This window comes from Rhinolophus ferrumequinum, chromosome 21, assembly GCF_004115265.2.
Source record: "Rhinolophus ferrumequinum isolate MPI-CBG mRhiFer1 chromosome 21, mRhiFer1_v1.p, whole genome shotgun sequence".
Lineage (NCBI taxonomy): Eukaryota > Metazoa > Chordata > Mammalia > Chiroptera > Rhinolophidae > Rhinolophus > Rhinolophus ferrumequinum.
In genome coordinates this window covers 17,952,560-17,973,390 of record NC_046304.1, presented here as the reverse complement: position 1 = coordinate 17,973,390, position 20,831 = coordinate 17,952,560, and the positions used below count along the sequence as shown (strand labels likewise).

Genomic DNA, 20,831 nt, shown 5'->3' with positions numbered 1-20,831 from the left:
TCACTTTGTGATTATAAAACAGTGTTTGGATATTGTAAATAAAGCCCAGATAAAAAATTCTAAAGAGCTCAAGACATATGCATTAAGAAACTACAATTACACAGAGTGAGCCCGCCGTCTGCTTTCAGTGCTGCCACGGTCTTTCCAATACTGTGAGCTCAGCCAAGGCAGCTCCAGCTTATGCGAAGGTCTGGCTTTCTGAGCTGCGTTTATATTCACACTGCCTCATCTGTTCTGGTCTGGTTCACAAATCAAGCCCATTCCGTTTGTGTTACATTTGCTTTTCTTTTTAGTATGGGGAAAGCAAAGTGAACAAGGTCAAGTAGAAACCTGGGTGGCAGTTGAGTATGGAAGTTTGACCAAAGAAAAAGGCCAACCAGGGCCAGGAGCTTTAAAAGCCACTGACCCCACTTACTTTTACATGCCACAGAGCAATCTGCCTAACATTTGAGTCAGACAAGCTGGATTGAAACCAATCATTTGTCTTCTTTTTACTGCAAGTGATAAATATCCACACCAAACAGAAATACAAAGCTTAGCTGGGTCTACTTCCTCTGTGCATTCAAGTTTTGGGGGGAAGTGTCCCTCCCTTCTGGTGGTAGGCATTGAAGAGGAAGGTTTTAGAAAGTGCAATCCAAAGCTAATTTTCAAAGGAGTGTTTTTCCCTTACTCTTTTAAAAATTTTCCACGCTGGAGAATTTTGGTAGGAACATAATACTGTCCAATGAGATGGATTATAATTCTGAGCTGCTACATCTGCAACGAGATGAAGGTCCAAATAAGTAGGACAAACACTAAAATAGCTGAGATTATCTAGACTGTAGCTCAACTCAACGACTGCTTCAATGGGATCCAGTACTTCTGGCTTTCACCTCTGACTTAGGCCCTCGTGGTCTGCAGTCTGCTTTGTTCTCTTCCTAGTAACCCTAATTTATTCCCCTCGTGAAGATAACACATCATCAAAGTAGCCCATTTATGAGAATAAGCAACCACTCTTTGTATAGCATTGATCAGGATTTCTCCAATTACTGACCTCAGGTTGGCTTTTATTTTTCCCCCCAAAAATGACACAAATAACAAGCTTGCTGTTAGAAGACAGGCATAAAACTACTTATCTTCCTAAACGGTACATTTCCTATTACTAGAGACCACTTTCCCTAGACATACTTTCTCTGATTCTTTCTTAAGCTCGTCAGCACAAGTGCATCTGACTTTAGAGAAATTCAACATATGGAATCTACTATTAGTAAGATATTGTGATATTATAATAAGAAATATATATTTGGTCTTCATTCTGTTCCTGGTACAGAGCTCCTAAAACCCTTGGAATTTCTTAAGTGGTAAGAGCAATAATGGTGTCTTTTGTTCTGTTAATGATATTACTTTCGGAAAGCATCTAAGTATGGATGCTGGTTGCAGGGAACAGGGCAGGAGGGGCGGGGGTGGAGGGTGGAGGGGCTGGAGGTTGACTCGATGGGCAGTGACCAATAATTTAATCAGTCATGACTATGAAATGAAGCCTCCATAACAACCTGAAAGGACTGGGTTCAAAAAACTTCCAGGTTGGTGAACACATGGAAATATGGGGAGAGCGGCACACTTGGAGAGGGCACAGAAGCACTGTGCCCCTTCCCAACACCTTGCGCTATGCACCCTTCCAACTGGCTGTTCCTGAGTTACATCCTTTTATAATAAGTTATCATAAGTTTCTCTGAGTTCTGTGTTCTCTGAGTCTCAGTTTCTCTGAGCCACGTTAGCAAATTAGTGGAATCCAAGGAAGAGGTCATGGGAAACCCAATCCACAGACAACCTGGATTTGTGACTGGCATTTGAAGTGGGGGGTGGGACAGGAGGGGTCAGTCTTGTACAAGTGAGCCTTTAACTTCTGGGATCTGACACTATCTCTAGGTAGATAGTGTCAGAATTGAGTTGAATTGTGGGACACCAAGCTGGTGTCCGAGAATTGCACTCATATTCAAACTGGATGCAGAATACTAGCAATTTCAAAATCCAAGTCGTACACTCATTTCTGGTGAACATTTATTGGATGACGCCTTATTTCTATAAAAGTCCTCTGAATTAAATTTCCAGTTTTTTTAGTGTAAAAACAATTAAAAACACTAGCATTTAAGAACTAGTATTTCGATATGTGATAATAACTCTTGTTATCACAACAGTGACACTGAATTTACTTTATCTTAGTATATATATTCACTATCATATCATATATCATATCATATCATATCATATCATATCATATCATATCATATCATATCATTGTTTCCTCATAATATCACTAGAGAGCAGACAGGAAAAAGAACTGTAATCTTTGGTTAGTTGAAAAAATTTTGCATAGGATCTGAGGGAACATCTGAACATCTTTTAGCTATCAAAACCTTAATTGAGAAGTCACATATGACTTCATTATTTTTGTCCCTTATTATTTTTCCAATAAAAATTTATTGACTATCTACTAAATATATAAAGCATTCTTCTATGTGCCAGAAAAACAGTCAATGATAGTGAAAAGAAAAGTGATTATAGCACATTACAATGCTTTCTTTTATTATTACAGAACTGCTGGAGAAATAGGGATGAGGTAGCTAGGCTTTTAGAACAAAAATCAAAGAAACCAAGAAAGGAATAGGTTATGTCGAGCTTTACCTGCATGCTTGTTGCGTCTGTGGCTGATTCTTGGTGTGGATGAGCCATTTCCCCGTGGTAGAAAAAGGGCAGCACCTTTGACAGTTAGAAAGCTTTCACTGATGCTACAAGAAAAAAGTCAAAAGAAAATGAATTACTTAAAGAAGGAAATCAAAGAATAAGATGGAGATCCACTTTGGCATTTTCTCTCTTCCCTCTTCCAAAGTCCCAACTTCATGGGATGAAGTAAAAATAAAATCGAGAGACTAGTCCTGTTTACCCACAGTCCTGTTTACTCAAAACAATTTTTCTAGAACAAAACTTAAAATATTCTATATCCATTACATAGTAGCAGTTAAGGGTAAAGACTCTGGAAGCACACACAAAAAGGGTAAAGGGTCTGGAAGAATGCCTGGGTTAGAACCAGAATCCCTGGACTATTATTTGCCTGAATGAATTTTGGGGGCCTAGATTACCTTGTCTGTAAAACAGGGATAATAAAATAAACTAAGGTTGCTTGTTAGCAGTCAGTAAGAATATAGCTTCTCAGAGTGGTTTCTTTAGTAAATATTAGTTACCATTATTAGATCTATGGCAACCAATACTGGTATTATAATAGTGTTCTAATCAGATGGACTATGTTGCAATACTTAGTTACTAACAATAGATCCAAAGTTTGCAAACACAACTGATGTTTAAAATACACACCACACTAAAGTGTTACTCAAAATTTCACTTTCACCAACTTGTGTTCCCACATGCACTGAAAAGGAGTAGTACACAGGAAGTGTGTTTAACCCATGTAGTTTGCTCTCCATGTTCAATTGTCTGTCATGTGACTGATACCTCAACGCAAGCGGAGAACTACCCCTCAGGATAGAGGCTATTCAAAATGCAATCACTAGTGGATATCCACAGGAAACAGAAAATGTATCTCAATTATTTCATATCATCATACTAAGTCTTTTGATGTTACACACACAATCTGAACTTTTAAATCACTAACGGCAAAGTTTAGAAACACATAATGCAGGGTTCCAAGTTGGCATGTTTGTGTGTATGCCATTCAGGGTTAGCTAATGTATTGTAAATCATACTGCCTACTAAACATTTCCACTTGGAAAACTAATTGGCATCTCAAATTTACATGCCAAAGCTAATCTGTTGAGTCCCCTGCAAACCTGATCCACCCAAGTTGTTTGGGCCAAATACATAATAATCATCGTTGGTTTCTCTTTTTCCCTGCAACAATATGTATGTTTCCATCAGAAAAACCTATGAGCTTTACTCCAAATAATTTTTTTAAAGTTTTTATTGGGGAATATTGGGGAACAGTGTGTTTCTCCAGGGCCCATCAGCTCCAAGTCGTTGTCCTTCAATCTAGTTGTGGAGGGCGCAGCTCAGCTCCAAGTCCAGTCACCATTTTCAATCTTTAGTTGCAGGGGGCACAGCCCACTATCCCATGTGGGAATTGAACCGGCAACCTTGTTGTTGAGAGCTTGCACTTTTACCAACTTAGCCATCCGGCCGCCCCTCTGGAAGCTCAGTGGCAGCTCGCTGTCTTCAATCTAGTTGTGAAGGGCGCAGCTTAATGGCCCATGTGGGAATCGAACCAGCAACCCTGTTGGTAAGAGCTCGCACTCTAACCAACTGGGCCATCTGGCCGCCCCCCAAATAATTCTTGAATGTGCCCACCTATCTCCATTACCACTCTAACAATGGTCCACGGCACCCTCACTTTTCACCTAGACCCCTGTAAAAAAGTTTATTTTTTAAAGCTTTTTATTACAGAAAACGTTAAAACAAATACAAAAGTAGACAGAATAATATAATGAACTCCCAGGTCCTCATATATTTCTGCTTTAACTCATGGCCACCCTTGTTTCTTTTTGCCTTGTCCCTGAAGTGAAACTAATCCCAGACATTATATCATCAAAAAGCCTCTTCACTGGTCTGTCTACAAACACTTCTACACTGCTACTATATCCACTTACCAAACAGGTGCCAAAAAAATGTATACACATGACTTGCATTCACCTTTTGTTATCAACATATATTGAGTATTACAATTTTAATACAGTTTTTTCCTTTCTTAAAATGTGCATATATTTTTTGGCACCCTCTGCATATAATGTCACTACACACACACACACACACACACACACACACACACATACACACAATCCCCTTACCAATCGGCAACCAGAGTGATTTAAAATACATAGATCTGTTTATAGATGTATATATTTTAAATACACATATACATACACACATAGAGGGTAACAAAAATGTATACACATTTTAAGAAAGGAAAACTGTTATTAATTGTAGAGATAGCAGATCTGTTATCAATATATACCAATAACAAAAGATGAATACAAGTCCCATTTGATTTCTGCAATTACAAGAGGTGCTCAAAGTGGTTACCATCAGAATCCAGACATTTCTGATCACCGCGAATTTCTACTTGAGCAACATTGATCAAAGTGTCCACTTGTACACATTTTTTTGGCACGCCTGATAGATACATCTATATATCAATATCTATAAATAACACACAGACACACAAACACACACACAGTGTCACTTCACTGCTTAAAACCTTCAATGGCTTGCTTTTGTACTTACAAATAAAAGCTGAAGTCTTTTGCTTGGACTTCAGGGCCCTGTAACATCTGGTAAATTACTTCTCTGATCTTGTTCCATCTCCCGTTTTGTTTACTATGATCTAGTTGCACTGCCTTCTTCCTGTTTCTTCTATATTTCAGGCCCCTTCTCAGGGCCTTTGTGCTTTTTGTTTTCTACTTGGGACCCGTTTCTCCTGGCCTGTCACTATTTAAGTCCCGGCTCCAATATCATCACCTTCCCCTACCCCCCATCCCAGTCATACTCTATCTTTGTTGGGTTTTTTCCTTCAGGATATTTATTGTACTCTTAAAATTATATTCACTTGTATACTTAATTGCAGTTATCTCCCTATGATAGAATATAAGTTTCATGAAGAGCACAGATTTTATTTCGGTCAGCACTGTATCCTCAACATTGGAAACAGTGCCAAGCCCATATTAGGTGCTTAATAGATATTTGATGTTTGAATTTATTCGATGCACGTTTATTTCCACAGTTGTATCTGTCCCATCACTGCAGTGGAATTGTAATTTAGGACAAGAAAAAAAAAACTGTTACAGAACTCAATATATGTGGCAGATTCATGGACTATAAAATATAAATGTTTGATGATAAATTAATTGGCTAATAAAACTAAATCACCTCTATAATGCTGTCAGTCCCTGACTCAATGTTATCTTTTAATCAAGTGACACGAAGCTGATAAACCTTTGAGGTAACTTGCCAAATAGATTGGAACTTGTCTTCTACAAACAAACACAACAATCCACAGACACCACTTTAAAATTTGCATGCTGGCTGGGAGGGGATGCCTTTATTTTGTTTTGTTTTCATCTTTAAATAAAGCATTGCGCCTTTGTGGTCTGTTGCACAAGTCTTGTCTCTTGTTACATTCATGGTGTGCACATGTCTCCCTGCTGTAGGTCACTCTGTTGCACTCACTTTACGGGAACAACCTAAAACAAAATGTCTGAGTGACAGGATGAGTGGGGTACACCACAGACAGGAAATGAAATTCACACTTCTGCCAACACAGCAACTGTCTGCTTTAGTACATGAAAATATTTTAAAAATAAAGGCTAAATAGTCTACCTATCACCAGGCAGTTAGAGCTGTGGGTATGCTTTGGTTTCCTGTAAACAAAGCAGCCTCTACTTCTACAAAAGAAGCATATTTATTGAGAGCTTAAAACAGCCAGGCATCCTTCAGTCATTACTTTTGTGAGAGAGGTAGTTTGTCTTTGACGAACACTAGTTTAAGAATTAACTTCCTGGTTTTTGGAATTCTGTAATATTGTTCTTATATACATTTGTTGCTTCTGCTTTAAAGCAAATCGAAATGTATTCTTTAAAATGTATGTAGTACTTTCACAAGGGGAGGGTTAGATGGGTGGATGAGGGCCCTTGGTTAACTCAAAGCTACATGGAAAATTCCTGATTATAAAAGAAAGACCAGAAGTCAAACTCAATGAACGGTACAAGGGAAAAGCTGTCTTTCTATTTGAGTCATTTACACAAATCTCAATAAACTTTTCTAATAGAACAAAATGAACAGCAGATCTAGCTGGGCCAGAAGACTGCCCAGTATAGGGGCAGTGTAGGGTCCCCGAGAGTCATGGCAGACACACCCTAGATGGGACAATCCTCTTTATTTTGTGGCCCCAGATTCTGACACCCTAGTTATCACAAAAGTGGCATACTTATATGCTGTTGGTCACAAGGAACGAAAGTATGGCTGATTACAAAAATCCCTTATCATCACTGAGAGAAAGTCAAAACTCTATAAATGCTATCAAAGATGCAATAGCACTATAGTGGCATGGAAATGAAAAAATAAAATTCACAACCACTAGAGTTTAAGTGGATCAAGTTCAACTTGAAAATTAAATGCTTTATTGGCATATGAAAAATTATATGCAAATTTAATCACATGTACTTCAGTGTAAGGGAAAAGCTTCGTATATCTTGCTAGAACAGCAAAAGATTAATTTATATAAATATTAAGTCTTTCTGAAACAGCTGCCTGAAGATTCGATTGACATAGAGTTGGTCTCTAATTAAAAATTTAGAAAGTCAGGTGAAGAAGTGCCCCCTCTTCTTCCACCTCCCCCACCTCCGGTTCAAGCCGTTTTTCTCAGTCTAGTTGTGTAGGACACAGCTCCCAGGCCCAGGCTGGTGTTATGAGCCTTGCGCTTCCCCGGCTGAGGCAGTGTCGTCAGTCGGCCGCTCACAGCAGCTCTCGCCGGCTGCTGGCCACTCACGCTGGCTACTGGCCACTCATGGCAGCACACGGTAGCCCATGGCGGCACTCTGCAGCCCACAGCAGCTCATGCCAATCTCGGGCTGCTCACGGCAGCCCAGCTCCAGCGAGAGCTGTTGTTCACAATCTTAGCTGTAGAGGGTGCAGCTCACTGGCCCATGTGGGAATTGAACTGTGGGAATCGAACCGGCGACCTCAGCGTTAGGAGCAAGGTGCCCCAAGCACCTGAGCCACCGGGGCCGGCCCTTTTACACATTTTCTTAATTAACCAGTTCTCTAGAGTCTGGCCCAGAAATAGGACTTTTCCAGTAAATTCTATGGAGCCATCCATGTGTGATCACAACTGTCTTAAATCCTTTTGGGTTTGTGTTAAACCCAAAAGGACTTAAAAACCCCCATATTAAGGAAAACACAAGATAAAAGAGAATACCACTCTCTCTTGATCTAAAGATGGAGAGTAATTAGCTGCTTGATAAGAAAATGACATAGGATTGTCTTTCTAATAGAGTGATAGTAAAGTTCTCATCTTCATCAGAATACAATTGAACATCTATTTACCTCTTGTGGAAAGATCACTTGCTCAACAAAGAGAAACTCATCCTTAGTTAGATATATGAGATGAGCTAGTAATAGCTAACTTGACTAGATGGCTACTGTATTTGAGGCACTGAGCTAATTGAGCACTTTACATTACTTCATCTAATCTTCACAACAATCCTGCGAAGCAGGTACTATTTTTTACCCCCAACGAACATGTAAGAGACAGAGGGGCTCAGAGATCATGTTATTTGCACGTCATACAGCTAGTAATCCTTAGAGCAAGGATTCAAATCAAGGTCTGGCTTGAAAATTCATGCTTTGAATCACTTTCTACAGTGCTGTTCTAGTTTCATGACATAGTTTATGGAAAATGAAGTATAATGTCTCTGCACAGACCTTTTCAACAGAATAGAATTTAAAAGTAGAGTACAGGAGCGAGAGGAAAGGACTGAAATGCATCCAGATCTCCACTCTTCTGATTCCTTTTTTGTTCCCTCTATCAAGGCCACGAACAGAAAGACTGTACTGAGGGGAATGAAGAACATCTGGCTGAGATATGAATCCAGATGGGCTGGACAATAAAGAACTGTAACTTCTGTTCGGAATGATAGTGTTTTAGTCCCAAAAATGGAGGAACGAGTAATCTCTGCTTTAAATAAATTTGAGGAAGCACTCTGTGCCAATCCCTCTCAATCAAATTCACTTCCTAAAGCATGAAATTTGTTAACTGGTAGTTTCTTCTTCTCAGGCAAAGCGTAGAAGAAAAGGTCAATTAAGGGAAGAAAATACTTAACTCTTCTGAGGTTGGAATAATCTTTGAGGAATGTGGCGAGGGTGATCATCCGTGACCAACAGGCAGGCCAAGGAAGCAAAACAAAGCAACAACACACCTGGCCAAACTGCTGAATGTCAGCTGGATAGACATTCTTCTGTTTTATATGCAACACACAAGAAGAAATGGATTCTGTACTATGGGAAATCAAGTCTCAGCAAGTGGGTGTGATACTTTTATTTCAACATTAACATGAAGGAAGTAGATTTTATGTTTATAATGTTTGTAATGCCAAACTCTTGAGTTTGTTTGGTATTTCTGCCTGAAGCCAAAATTTATAGGTAAATTGTGTAATACTGACTGCACACAATATAATTGCACAAGGTGAGTTGGTTGGCATTTATACAAAATTCAAATACACAACATCTAAACTATTATATTTTTGTCTTAAAGAATATTCATCTAGGGGAAACTTTCAAATACATTCCATCCTCCTAACGTTCTCCCCTTCTTGATAAGGTTTCTCTGCTTATTTAGTTGTTTAATTTTCAGATTAAAGGCGCTAGGGCATCTTCCGGTAATCCCATTAAGAGGAAAGGAGTTCATGTCCCCACTTAGTGTTACTGTAACATGTATAAAGGGAATTTCACAACAAAAAGCTTCAATTATCAGACCAGAGGCCAAAGGACTACAGAGCTATCAATACCAGTGCCTACTGAAAAAGTCTGGCTAAACCCCCAAAAACAGGAAGGAAAAAGTCACCGTGCCATGATGTATGAAACATGGCTGCAAAAGTCAGAAGCACCTACCAGACAGTGAGAAAAGTTTGATTCTGTAATCCTAAAGAAACTTAGATTAAAACGGGAGAAAATTCAAACCCAAATGTTGCAGGTATTGTTATCTGTAACAAACAATCCCCACCCCACCCCCACCTCCACTATACATGGCCACATGGTCAAGTGCTAATATTAGAATGGCAACCAATACCTGGAGCCCTCTGCCCTGGGGGATAAACTCCCAGGCATATGCCTATGAGCCTGGCAGAATTATTTGTCCCCTTAAGCAGACAAGCAGAGGCTGGGTGATCTAGTGGACCAATGACCGGCAAAGCAGAGAAGACCTCAGGGCTCCAGTTCTCACTCATCACCTATAACCATCAAATCATTTTAGTTCCAGCTAATCCTCCACTGCACTGTTGCACAATTCCCAGCGCAACTACCCTCAGACACAACTATTTGTTTGTCCCCGTTCCTACTTTTCTACAATCTAAAAAGGGGAAAAAAAGGGTCTGTTTGTTCAAGGCTGAGGGACAAATTCTGTTCGGACCAATCTCCCTGGTCTTTTCCCTATAGACCATAAATGGGAGGTGAAAAAAACTCCAGAAATTTTGTTTTGTTCATTTTGAATGGTCATTTACTGATAAGCTCTTATAACTATGTATTGCATTTTTTGCCTCAAACGTGCATTTTAGAAATGTTCAGACAGAAACATAATCTAGGATCAATCATTTTATCACTGGCCATATAAATTCAACTTGCCAATTTCTACAGACTGGGACACATCTGAGTTGACATTTGCTGTTTTTGGCTGTCCAGCAATAGATCGCTCCTTCCTGGTCTCCGTTTGGGGAACCTTCCCCAATGTCCATGGTTTTGGTGGCCTCCAACTCTGGAACTGCAAGGGACCTTGCAGGAAGCTGGCATGTGGCTTAGGCCTGGCCAGTTGGAAACTCTCCTCTGAATCTTAGGCAAGTGACCCAAGGGAACAGGGACAGTGGGGGACAGTGGCAAGGTATAAACCAGTCTGCCCCTGATCCTTGGCCTTCTTTGAACACTTGTGGCCCCTGCTTGTTCTCTAAGCTTGGTCTTTCGGCCTCCCATCCATTAGGTGAGCTCTGACTTCCTTCGAACGCGTATTTTGCTGAAAGCTAGTTAAAATTCATTTCTGAGCTTGCAACAGAGAATCTGATACATCAACTGAAGTTCAGAGAATTTAATTCCTTTCCTCAAGTCACACAGCTTGTAGTGGAGCCCAGGCTCCGCCCCATGTCATCTGACACCCAGGGAGGCACTTGAACCCTTCATTCTGAGTTAGGTGTTACTATTACAGGACATTGCTAACCTAATAATTGGAAGCAACCAACAGTTAAAAACACATCTGGTCAGTTGATCTCAAGAGAACAAAGGCAGGATTTCACTGCAAAGCCTGGTGTGGTATGTTCTATTTTTCACGGCATCCTGAAGACAAAGTTCAGGTCTGAGTGGGGAAAGATTCAGACATATTCCCATGAGGCAAATCCTCCTTTGCTATTTCCTAAAGTCGCTTCTTTTATCATTATTCCTTTAATAAGTTTGTTGAATATTAAACATTGCTTTTTAAAAAATATCAAAAACTGGATGCCGAAAACAAAAAGTTAGGAAGGACACGGACTTAGGCAGGAGGGCAAGAAAGCCCACAAGGGCAAGAAAGAAGTGGGTGTATGCCCCATCCTTGGTCCCCCTTCAGTCTTCTCTGAGAGCAACAGTCTTCCTTTCTCCATGCTGTCTGGTCACACATCCACGTGACCTCCTTTCAGGGATTTAAAGTGTTTAGCTTTTGGTTTGGGTTTTAAAAGTACTACCAAATAATAAGAGGTCAGACCTGGCCCTCAGAGACGCTGTAGGCCAGGGCTCCACCAGGGCCACAGGTGGACCTACTTCAGCACGTTTTGTGAGAACAGCACAATGTAAAATCATTTTAAGTTCTGAGCATTTAAGTTCTGAGTTTGAGAAGAGCACTCACACTTTCCTGAGCCTCCAGGCAGCCACCATTCCTGGACGTACACTGAGCAGCCTGGCCCCAAAACGTGGAATGTGAGCTGGGACTCAGAGACCAGACGTCTCCTTACAGCACTGCTGCCTTCTGGTCTCTCTTTGCAGCCGCCCTAGCAAGCCTCAGTCTCCAGCAGCCATCTCAAAATACCTCCCCTCAAAAGGACAAAAACAAACAAAACCTCCCAAAGAACTGGGTGCTCATGAGCAGACTTGGTCCTTAGGCAACTTCTCAGCATAACTGATCCTCAGCCTCCTGGTGACTGATTGACAGTGGGGAGTCTTGTTTTCAAGAAGGTCCAACTCCAAGGAGAGGAGAAACTGCCTCAGCTCAAAGGAGCCTATTTCCTCTATAGACTGAATCAACAAAGCTTCTCTCAGTCCTGTGTCCCTAAACTCTAGACTTAAATAGTTTTCTTTCAAAAAGATAAAACTTAAAAAGCTGTCTGGACCGAAAAATAAATAACCCCAACAGTTCTTTCTCACGATTTTAAAATGCTGGATGTACTGGTTACCAAGAGACATAACCAACATTACCTGGCACCAAATTTAAAATAGTTGGTGGGGATAAGCAAAACAAAAGAGGAGATTAACTCAGAAAAACTGTTGAGCATGTGAAAAATCATTTCATTTGCATGATTCAACAACCGCCTTTCCAGGTATTTAAAACACACCTGCAGAAGGAATGCAAGTTGGGCTTTCAAGCACTTGGCCAGAATGTCAAACCCTGCTTTTACACCGTTTCTCTTTCACCCACAAGCGAAAACCTCTTGTGAGGCTCAGGCTATCTTCCATTCTTTGTTGCTGTCATCTTCTGACATCCCTTATCTTGCTCGATCTTCCTTCCTTTCACTCTGATTCCAACTACAATCTTAAGAGATTCCATTGTTTATACAGATGAAAATCCAACAGCTTTGCCCCAAAATTTCTCCTTCTCCTGATCTTCAAAAACCTTCACCTGGACTCCATCTAGACTTGTAATTCCCAGAGTCGCTGTGGAAGGCAGGCGTCAGATCTTCATGCCCTTGATTTCAGATACCGAACTCCCACTTGCTGACCACAACCCCTCCCTCGCTTGTGACTTGCTTGTGTTCACTCTCTTCAACCTGAGGGAGACTCCGAGTTCCTGATTCCTCAAGTTTTTTCCAAGCCGTCAACCTCGTTTTGGTTTTTCTTCCATCTTTAACCACCCGAGTGCCATGTTCTGTTTCCTAACTGGTTTCCCTATAATCTGTTCTGTGACTGAATTCCCTTCAGAGTACTCACGGCAGCTTAAAATGATAGGATTCCTTGATGAGTGATTAGTATTTGTGTGAGCAGTGAGCTCAGTGCCTTGTCTAATGTCATCTCTCTCTTGTCCGGCACAGGGCCTGACAGACACTAAGTGGACAGTCAGCAAATACACATGGAATAAATGAAAGAAAGGCAGGACCCACGGAAGAAGATGATAAGCCCACGCCTCTGGATGCCACAGCACACTCATGGTCACAGTGCCAAAGATGTCCGAGGTGACAGCAACAACACTGAGCTGGCTCGGCGGGGCACTTAACGCTTCCAGAGAGTGCCCCCCGCCCCCCCCCGCTCTTCCAAACTCTCGCTCCTCTCAAGCCCCATGACCAACTCCTGCTTCCTTCAACTCCCCACAGCGAACCGGCTCTTCTACCACATCGAGGAGTAGAGGCTAGCTGGTATGGTTTCTCCCAAGGACGTTCTCTCACCTGCAAGCTTACCTTCCTTCTCTCATCTGAGAGAACGAAGCATCCAGCTGTCAAAAGTCAACCCTTTCACTCGTGTCCCTGACCCCGCTTCCATGTCTCCTAGTTTTCTCAGTCAGTCTCCCTCTCTGCAGCGACTGCTTCTACCTCAGCCTGGAAACGTGCTCTAGTCTGTTCTCCCACATCCTTAAAACAAAACCCTTACCGGATCCTATGTTCCTTTCTAAGTTCTCTTTCTTTAGCTTCTAGGACATTGGGTCCACTTGAGACCTCTCTAAACACCCCAGTTTGATATCCTTTGCGAGATACTGTACCTTATCTTACCCTACCCTACTTGCTGCTCTTCAACCAGACGGATTATCTGACCTTCACAGTAATTTGAAACTCAGGTACAACTAACTGTACTTAAAAATCAGAATTTTCAGCTCCTCTTGAGAGATGAAAAATCTGAACCCACAGGTCCACATTCACACCTAGCAACACCAGGCCAGAGTTGAGCAGTGGACGTCCTCGGAGATATCCCAGGGTGGTAAGTGCTATGGCGAAAAACAGTACAGTAACCGAGTGCTGCTGTGTGTATTTGTGTGTGTCACATGCTATGGTCAGGAGAAGTGTCTCGGATTAAGGTGGCCTGTGAGCAGAGACCTGCAGGAAATAAGGCAGGGAGCCACGTGGCTGTTTGGGAAAAGAACATTAAAGACACAGGGAGCAGCAAAGGCAAAGGCTCCGAGACAGAAATGTGCTCGGCCGGTGTGAGAAACAGCAAGGTCAACAGCACTGAGTACAGTCAGCCAGCAACGTGCGGCAGAAGATGAGGTCAAAGAGGCAGGGGGGGAAGTGGCACAGGTCTCAGTGTCTTCACTTCCTGATCTGTAATTCGCCTTCCAATGCACGGCAACTGAGATTTTCTTCTGTTTGTCAAATCCAACGGACATTTCTTAATCGTAATCTTTGTTGACCACCTGATATTGCTGACAACCTTCTACCCTTTCAGCATTCTCACTTTCTTAGCATTTCTTTTATATTTCTGACTATTCCTTCACACCCTCATTTGTGGGCTCCTGCTTTTTGGTCAACTTTTTAAATATGTCGTCTTCTCTGATTTCTCCTCATGCCTCCTCTTGCTCGCTGTATACTCTTCTGGAAATGTTCATTCGTACTCATGACCACCTTACCCCCCATATGGATGACTCCTGATTAGTTATCAAGAGGGCATAACAAATGACCCTACAACTCAGAAGCCTGAAACAACAGAAAACATTATCTCCCACGGCTTCTGTGGGTTAGGAATTCAGGAGCAGCTTAGCTGGGCGGTTCTGGCTCATGGTCTCTTACGACGAGGACACAGTCATCGGAAGACTTGACCAGGGCTGGCAGGTGTTTCCAAGATGGCTCCCTCATGGCTACTGTTAGGGGGCCCCAGTTCTCTGCCATGTAAGCTTCTCCACTGGTCTACGTGAGTATCCGTCTGACAGGCAGCTGTCTTTCCCCAGAGTAAGCGACGCCAGAGAGAACAAGGCAGAAGTGCAATGTTTTATGACTTAACTTTGGAAGTCACACACCACACTTTCTGCAGCACCGTTACTTGGATAAGTCGGCCCTACTTCGTGTGGGAGGGGACGACGCAGGGATGTAAAATACTGGCAGGCGAGAATCACTGGGTACCATCCTGGAGGCTGGCGGCCACCGCTCCCACACTGGCTCTCCAGCGCAGATCTATCATCAGAGCACCAGACCTGCACAATCAGCTGTGTGCAGCAGCTGTGTTGTTGCTGGTAACGGCAATACTTTACCGCCATTTCAGACTTTTACTGGGGAAAACTTGGAGTCTGGCACAATGGTATGTCCATCAAGACGGGAGTTGTGTGATGGTGGCGGAAATGGTTAGGTGCTGGCTCTGAGCACTAGGAAGTCAACTTAAAGGAGACATTGTAATTATCATTTGCTGAATACCCAGGCAGGATGCCTGCCGCTTTACAATCACCATCGCACAACTCCGTGAACAAAAGTCACTCTTTCTATTTCATAGATGAGGGAACAAAGTTTCTGAGAGTAACTTGTCTAAGCTTATACCAATTACACAATCAGTATGAAAGAACAGGGATCAAATTTTGGGCCTATTTTCAAGTGCTTTTTTTTTAAAAAACAAACCAACACAAACCTCTACTCCATGGCTTCTTTAGCAGTCTGCGTTCTTTGCCTGTTCTGCACAATGCAGGTCCGTTGTCTACCCACCACGGTACCAGTAAGGTTCTAAGTGAATTCTCAAATATCAGAAAACCAAGTTTTTTGTTTGTTTGTTTTTTAAAATTGAATCAGGTCATGCTACTTTACTGCAGCCTTACAAGCAATTCTCAAAATTTACTGGCCACAAAATTTAATCCAGTCTGTAAAACACTAGTCTATCAATTTTCCTTATCCAACTATTTCTTTTTAGTTGTTCTCTATGTGGCTAGGCTAAGAAAATGAACTAATTTGCCAACAGGCACTCTTAAAAGTCCCACAAAGATACTAATTCTCAAATATCAAACCAAGGGGAAAAGAGAAAGGCATGGCAAAGTACGCTGAATCTCTTAAATCAACTGCCTGGTTTTCTTTACTATCACATGCACTGTTTGACTTGGAAAGTCCTTGGGCAAATCCTTCTTTTCCTAACTGCTTTCATGCATATTGCAGATCCTCTTGGCTCTGCACTAACATATAATGAAGTCCAGGAGAGCACTGCTGCTGGTGCTTAGGGTCTGACACTTACATGGTCCAGTTAACTTCTGTAAAATCCTAATAATAATGCTGCTGTTGCTGATGAAGGAGCAGGAGGAGGAAGAGGAAGAGGATGAGAAGAGAAAAACAAGTAGCAAAAGGCAAAGTTCAAAAGACAGGGAAAAGAGAAAGCCAGTGGCAGTTGCAGGCCTTAATTAGCTCATGTTTCTTAACCAACCCAATGTTCCTTGCTTCCTACTCTCTTGCCCCTTACACAATCATTTCAGTATTGCACCACTAATACAGATGAAAAACTGACTCCACTGGCTCACTGCAAATTTAATTTGTTGAGCTTTCTTGATGCTGGATCTCATGTTTAATAGTTATGTTATTTTTCAAATTCATTAAATCTACATTTTAAGATAAATTTATGATGAAGCAACGACCCACAGCACTTTTCCACCTATTTTCCAGATAGTATTCATAAGAAATCAGACAGCTAGGAACAAACAGATCACACATAGTATTTTGCAATACTCTAGAGTACAATGTGAAGCAATGAGAATTCCAAATATTTTAGTTAGGATTTGGAAAAAAGAGGAAAATATTCAAACCAAAATGATCCAAGAGTAAATTTAAATCTCATATGTGTTTTAAATTTGCTGGAGGTAAAAAAGTTAAATCATAATATATTTGCTCCAGGGTAGGAACACGCAGTAGAGTACAATCCCACACCTGCTGCCTACATTGTTTTTAGGTACTGGTTGAACCAGGTCCTATAAACTAGTCCAAAAGGCAACCCAGGGCACAAGAAACCATAAGGAACAAAAGAGAATGATTTTAACTGCCAAAGGGAAAATTTTTGTACAATAATTAGAAGGAAAGCTGCAACCCTAAAGAGGGTCTGTCATTTTCTCACATGGCAATAGACAGCTAGTGAGGCTATACATTAAGTCTTACAGACTTCCTGAGTTGCCAGGGAACCCTACATACCACAGAGGTCCACCCTTTAAATGTCTAACCACAGGAGATCATGGTTTCTAAAAGGAAGGTGGCTGAAGATATTCAACATCTAACCATTCTACCAAAACAAGAAGACGTGGTCCATTTCATTTTTTTTTTTTTTTTGGCAAACAAGAAAGGAAAAATAAGGAGAGGCAGCGATGTAGGCTTCTTCACCATTAGAACCAGGATATAGACAGCTCTGATACGCAGACATTCACTGCTACTGACAAGATTAGTCAGGTATTGGGAGAATCGAGGCTTGTGATACACAAAGGGCAAAAGAGTGTAGACATGTTTTTTTTTTTCCTTTTTCTTTTTGGCTGTATGAATTGATAAGTTTATTTATATTTACTATGACATAATACTGATATATGGACTAATTTGTTTTCTATTTACCTTGCTTTTATTTTCCTTGTATATTTCCTCTCTTCATCTATTAAAGAATATCTATTCCATTTCTATTTTTACATGCTTGCCTTACATTTTAATAAGTATATTTAATGGAACCAATCACTATTTCTACTTTGTAGTCATGTTTTTTCCAAACGAGGCTGTCTTGGCGGGGGCCCAGTAATGTGCTTTGAAAAATCAACGCAATTCACAGCACCAGTTTTTTTAAGTGTTAAGGCAATTAAAAATCCCACACATATATGTTATACCTTAAAAATAAAGGTTGCATCTCAGCCATACCCTAAAAACAAGAATACTTGAATCTAGGAAAGGAAAATGAAAACAAGGACTCAATCACAAAATGCTGATAAGCGGCAATGCCCTTTCAGTAACTCAAGACCCAAAACCAAGATGATGCCAGAATCAGGAAAAAAACAGGAAAGCAGCAAAGTATTATATCTGAACTTCTGCTTAAGAAAAAGGATGTAACCAGGCAAAAGGCTATGCACGTAAAGAACTGGAAAGTAATATGGCAGGAGTGGAAATGGCTATATTAGTAAGGAAGGTGGCACTGTGGGTTATTTTTTCCCCACTCTTTGCAAATTTCTTTTCCATGATGTTGTTATACTGTATTTTCAATTTTTAAAAAGGACCAAACAAAAAAAGGGCAGCACAGGAAAACATACCGTGGGAACAGTGTCAAGCACACAGATGTTTTGCGTAAGCTGCATTTTCAGAAACATCTGCCTTTGTGCAAGACTTGAAAAAGTAAAGCTGTCGTCAACAAGTTCTCCAAAGTAAGGGGTGGGGCCTGAGAGAAAGTGAGCTGTGAAGAAACCAACAATTAGAACCCTTAGGGCTGAGAAACAGTTTCTTAGATTAAGTTCCTCATTTATGAGCCACCTCTGCCCAAAATGCTTTGCCATCAGCAAAGTCTACAACTCAAAACAAGGAAGATCAAGTTGCCTGTAAGTCTCCCCTCGAGTCACTGAAGTTCTCTTAGCAGAGCCACTCAGCTCTTTGCAGAGATCGCCATCTCTGTGGCAGATGAGACAGAACACAACCTACTGTATAAAAACCTGAGTGGGGAGCAAGTTGAGCTACTCCTCCCATCTTATTCCAATTCTACATAAAAATGCTTATCACACTCAGGAAAATTCATGTAAAAGCAAAGATAATACACATCTGTTCATCTGTTCAACCGTCTTGCTTTGGTTGCTTTGGTGTATGTTCAACTTTATTTCTGTTTAGTGAGCTGAATACTCCTGGGTTTATACTGTATGCTTTTTCGTGTAAGGCAATGAAGGGAGAGCACGTTCACACTTGCTTTACTAGTACCCAGCCTAACGCCATGTACAGTATTGAATAAATGTGAGCTGAAAATTAACAGGGATGATGCTGAAGACCCAAGCACACTTCAGAGGATAATAAACGATGAAAGTCACCGTCCAACCCCTTCTCTGGTGTTCAGGAGGCAGGTGTGTAAGCCTATGTATCTGCGACACAAACCCCAGGGAGAGGCTACCTTGCTTGTTCTTGTTTGCAGCCTTCAATCACGCCTTATACCAGTGGGAAACTCGCACTTGCACAGGAACTTTGAACTTGCTTGCAGAGTTCTCCCAAAGGTCTAGTTGGTGTTCTGTCTTGAACTTCCTTTTTCTGAGAAGTTGAATGCCTTGTATGGGGTTACTGTCCTACATCTGCCTTCTGGGTGAGTCGACTATAAAAAATTTTAGAAACCTCTTGCTCAGGCATGGTAGTCTGTTCTAGGTCCTATATAAGCTCCCCTTACTGCTAATGTGACAGGAGAGCTGATAAGCTATCGGTTTATATAAATCTGTTAGGATAAAGCCACCCAAACTGCTCATGTTATCTCACTGTAGAGTGAAAGAGTGGAGGGAGGGCCGCAAAGACGGGAGAAGTAAGCAGGTAGATCTGAGGGTCGTACATGATTTGCCAAAGTTTGGACTTTACCATGAGGACAACACAGACCCAAAGCTTGCAGTCCCAGAGAATGGACTGGAAGAGGCTGAGACTTAGAAACAGATAGACGTTCCTTTAGTCAGTAATCCAGGCAAGAGAGAAGGGTGGTCTGATCTGAGCTAAGGGGAAAACAGAAAAGATGGATATTTGGAGGATATTTGTCTAGTTTACTTTCTTGTAGAGATGGAAAATTATCCATAAAGAAATTTAAACTGTAAGAAAAACCTGAGAGAGAAAAGCCTTGATATGTGCAAATTCCTTGCGCTCAAACAATGTCTTTTTCTTTGCACCTCCTTCCCGGCTTCAGACAGACCCTTCCCTTTAACCAAGTCCAATGTTTTAAGATCTCATGCAACAGGGTAAAAAAACAGGGTAAAAAAAAAGTCTATTTACATGGCTATTAACTTTCAAACTACCGACTTTTGTCCAAATTTTCTCAAAAACAGGGATTCTTTCCCCCACCATCTCAACTTTTTCTTAAGTTACACTTTGCCCATCCTCAGATTTGGAGCTCAAATGTGCCTTTACCTACCTGCCAGCTAACAGCCAGTCATTCCGGACAAGCCAGGCAACCATACAGGCAATTCTTCCTCATGTCACTTTGTTATCTACACACCTCTGTATCATTTCCTGTCAGGCACCAAACTTCCAGCATCAAGGAAGAACAGCTGTGGAGAATGCTTTTACACAAAAGACCTCCCCCTTCCTTATCCCCTGTTCAACGGATATGACAATATACTGATGATAGTCAGGGCTCAAGTGAAACACAAGATAATGCAACTAAGTTTTGAAACCACCATTTTAAACCAGTCATAAAGAAAGCAAGCTTAGCTGTCTGGACATAGTAAGTAGCAAAAGATGAATCAAAAACCTGAGACCTAACTTCAGTCAAAAGAAGGCAAGTGAATTTCACAAATTCATCTGTATCACATTAGAATAGGAAATTAGTGAAGAATTGTTAAACAGGTAATGCTAAATCTTTCTGGCGTTCAGTTAAATTAAGTGACCCATTATTAAAGACTAGTTAAAGAAGACTCACAGATAAGTTTGGATTCATAGATAATTTGCTCATCTCTAAAAAAGTCAGGAGATGTATAAAACAGCTGCTGGAGAATTTAAAAAGAATTTAAAGATGAACCATAGGCTATCCAGGAGAGGACTGGAGTAAGTCTGGGGAATAACATTTGATTCAATATTATTACAATGAATTTTACATCTAAATCACGGTAAAGTTGCCATGTCATAATAGGGAACTAACTTTGCTTCTTCTCTTGTACAAATGGGATCACAATACTGAACAAGATGTTAGAGTAAAATATGATGAAAAATATGATAAGGTAGCTGTACCAAACCTTTCCACAAATAGACTTCTAGTTCTCAGATCAC

The 20,831-nt window shown here is 41.0% G+C and overlaps 1 protein-coding gene across 4 annotated transcripts in view; it reads right to left on the bottom strand.

The window, feature by feature from the left end:
- The window catches only part of SSH2 (slingshot protein phosphatase 2), a 223,431-nt gene that overhangs the window by 56,880 nt on the left and 145,720 nt on the right, over positions 1-20,831 (bottom strand). For all 4 annotated transcript variants that reach the window (XM_033089164.1, XM_033089166.1, XM_033089163.1 and 1 more), the window contains one exon: positions 2,665-2,768. In XM_033089164.1, coding sequence (XP_032945055.1) covers positions 2,665-2,768 — 104 coding nt within the window. The remainder of the gene's footprint in view (positions 1-2,664; positions 2,769-20,831) is intronic.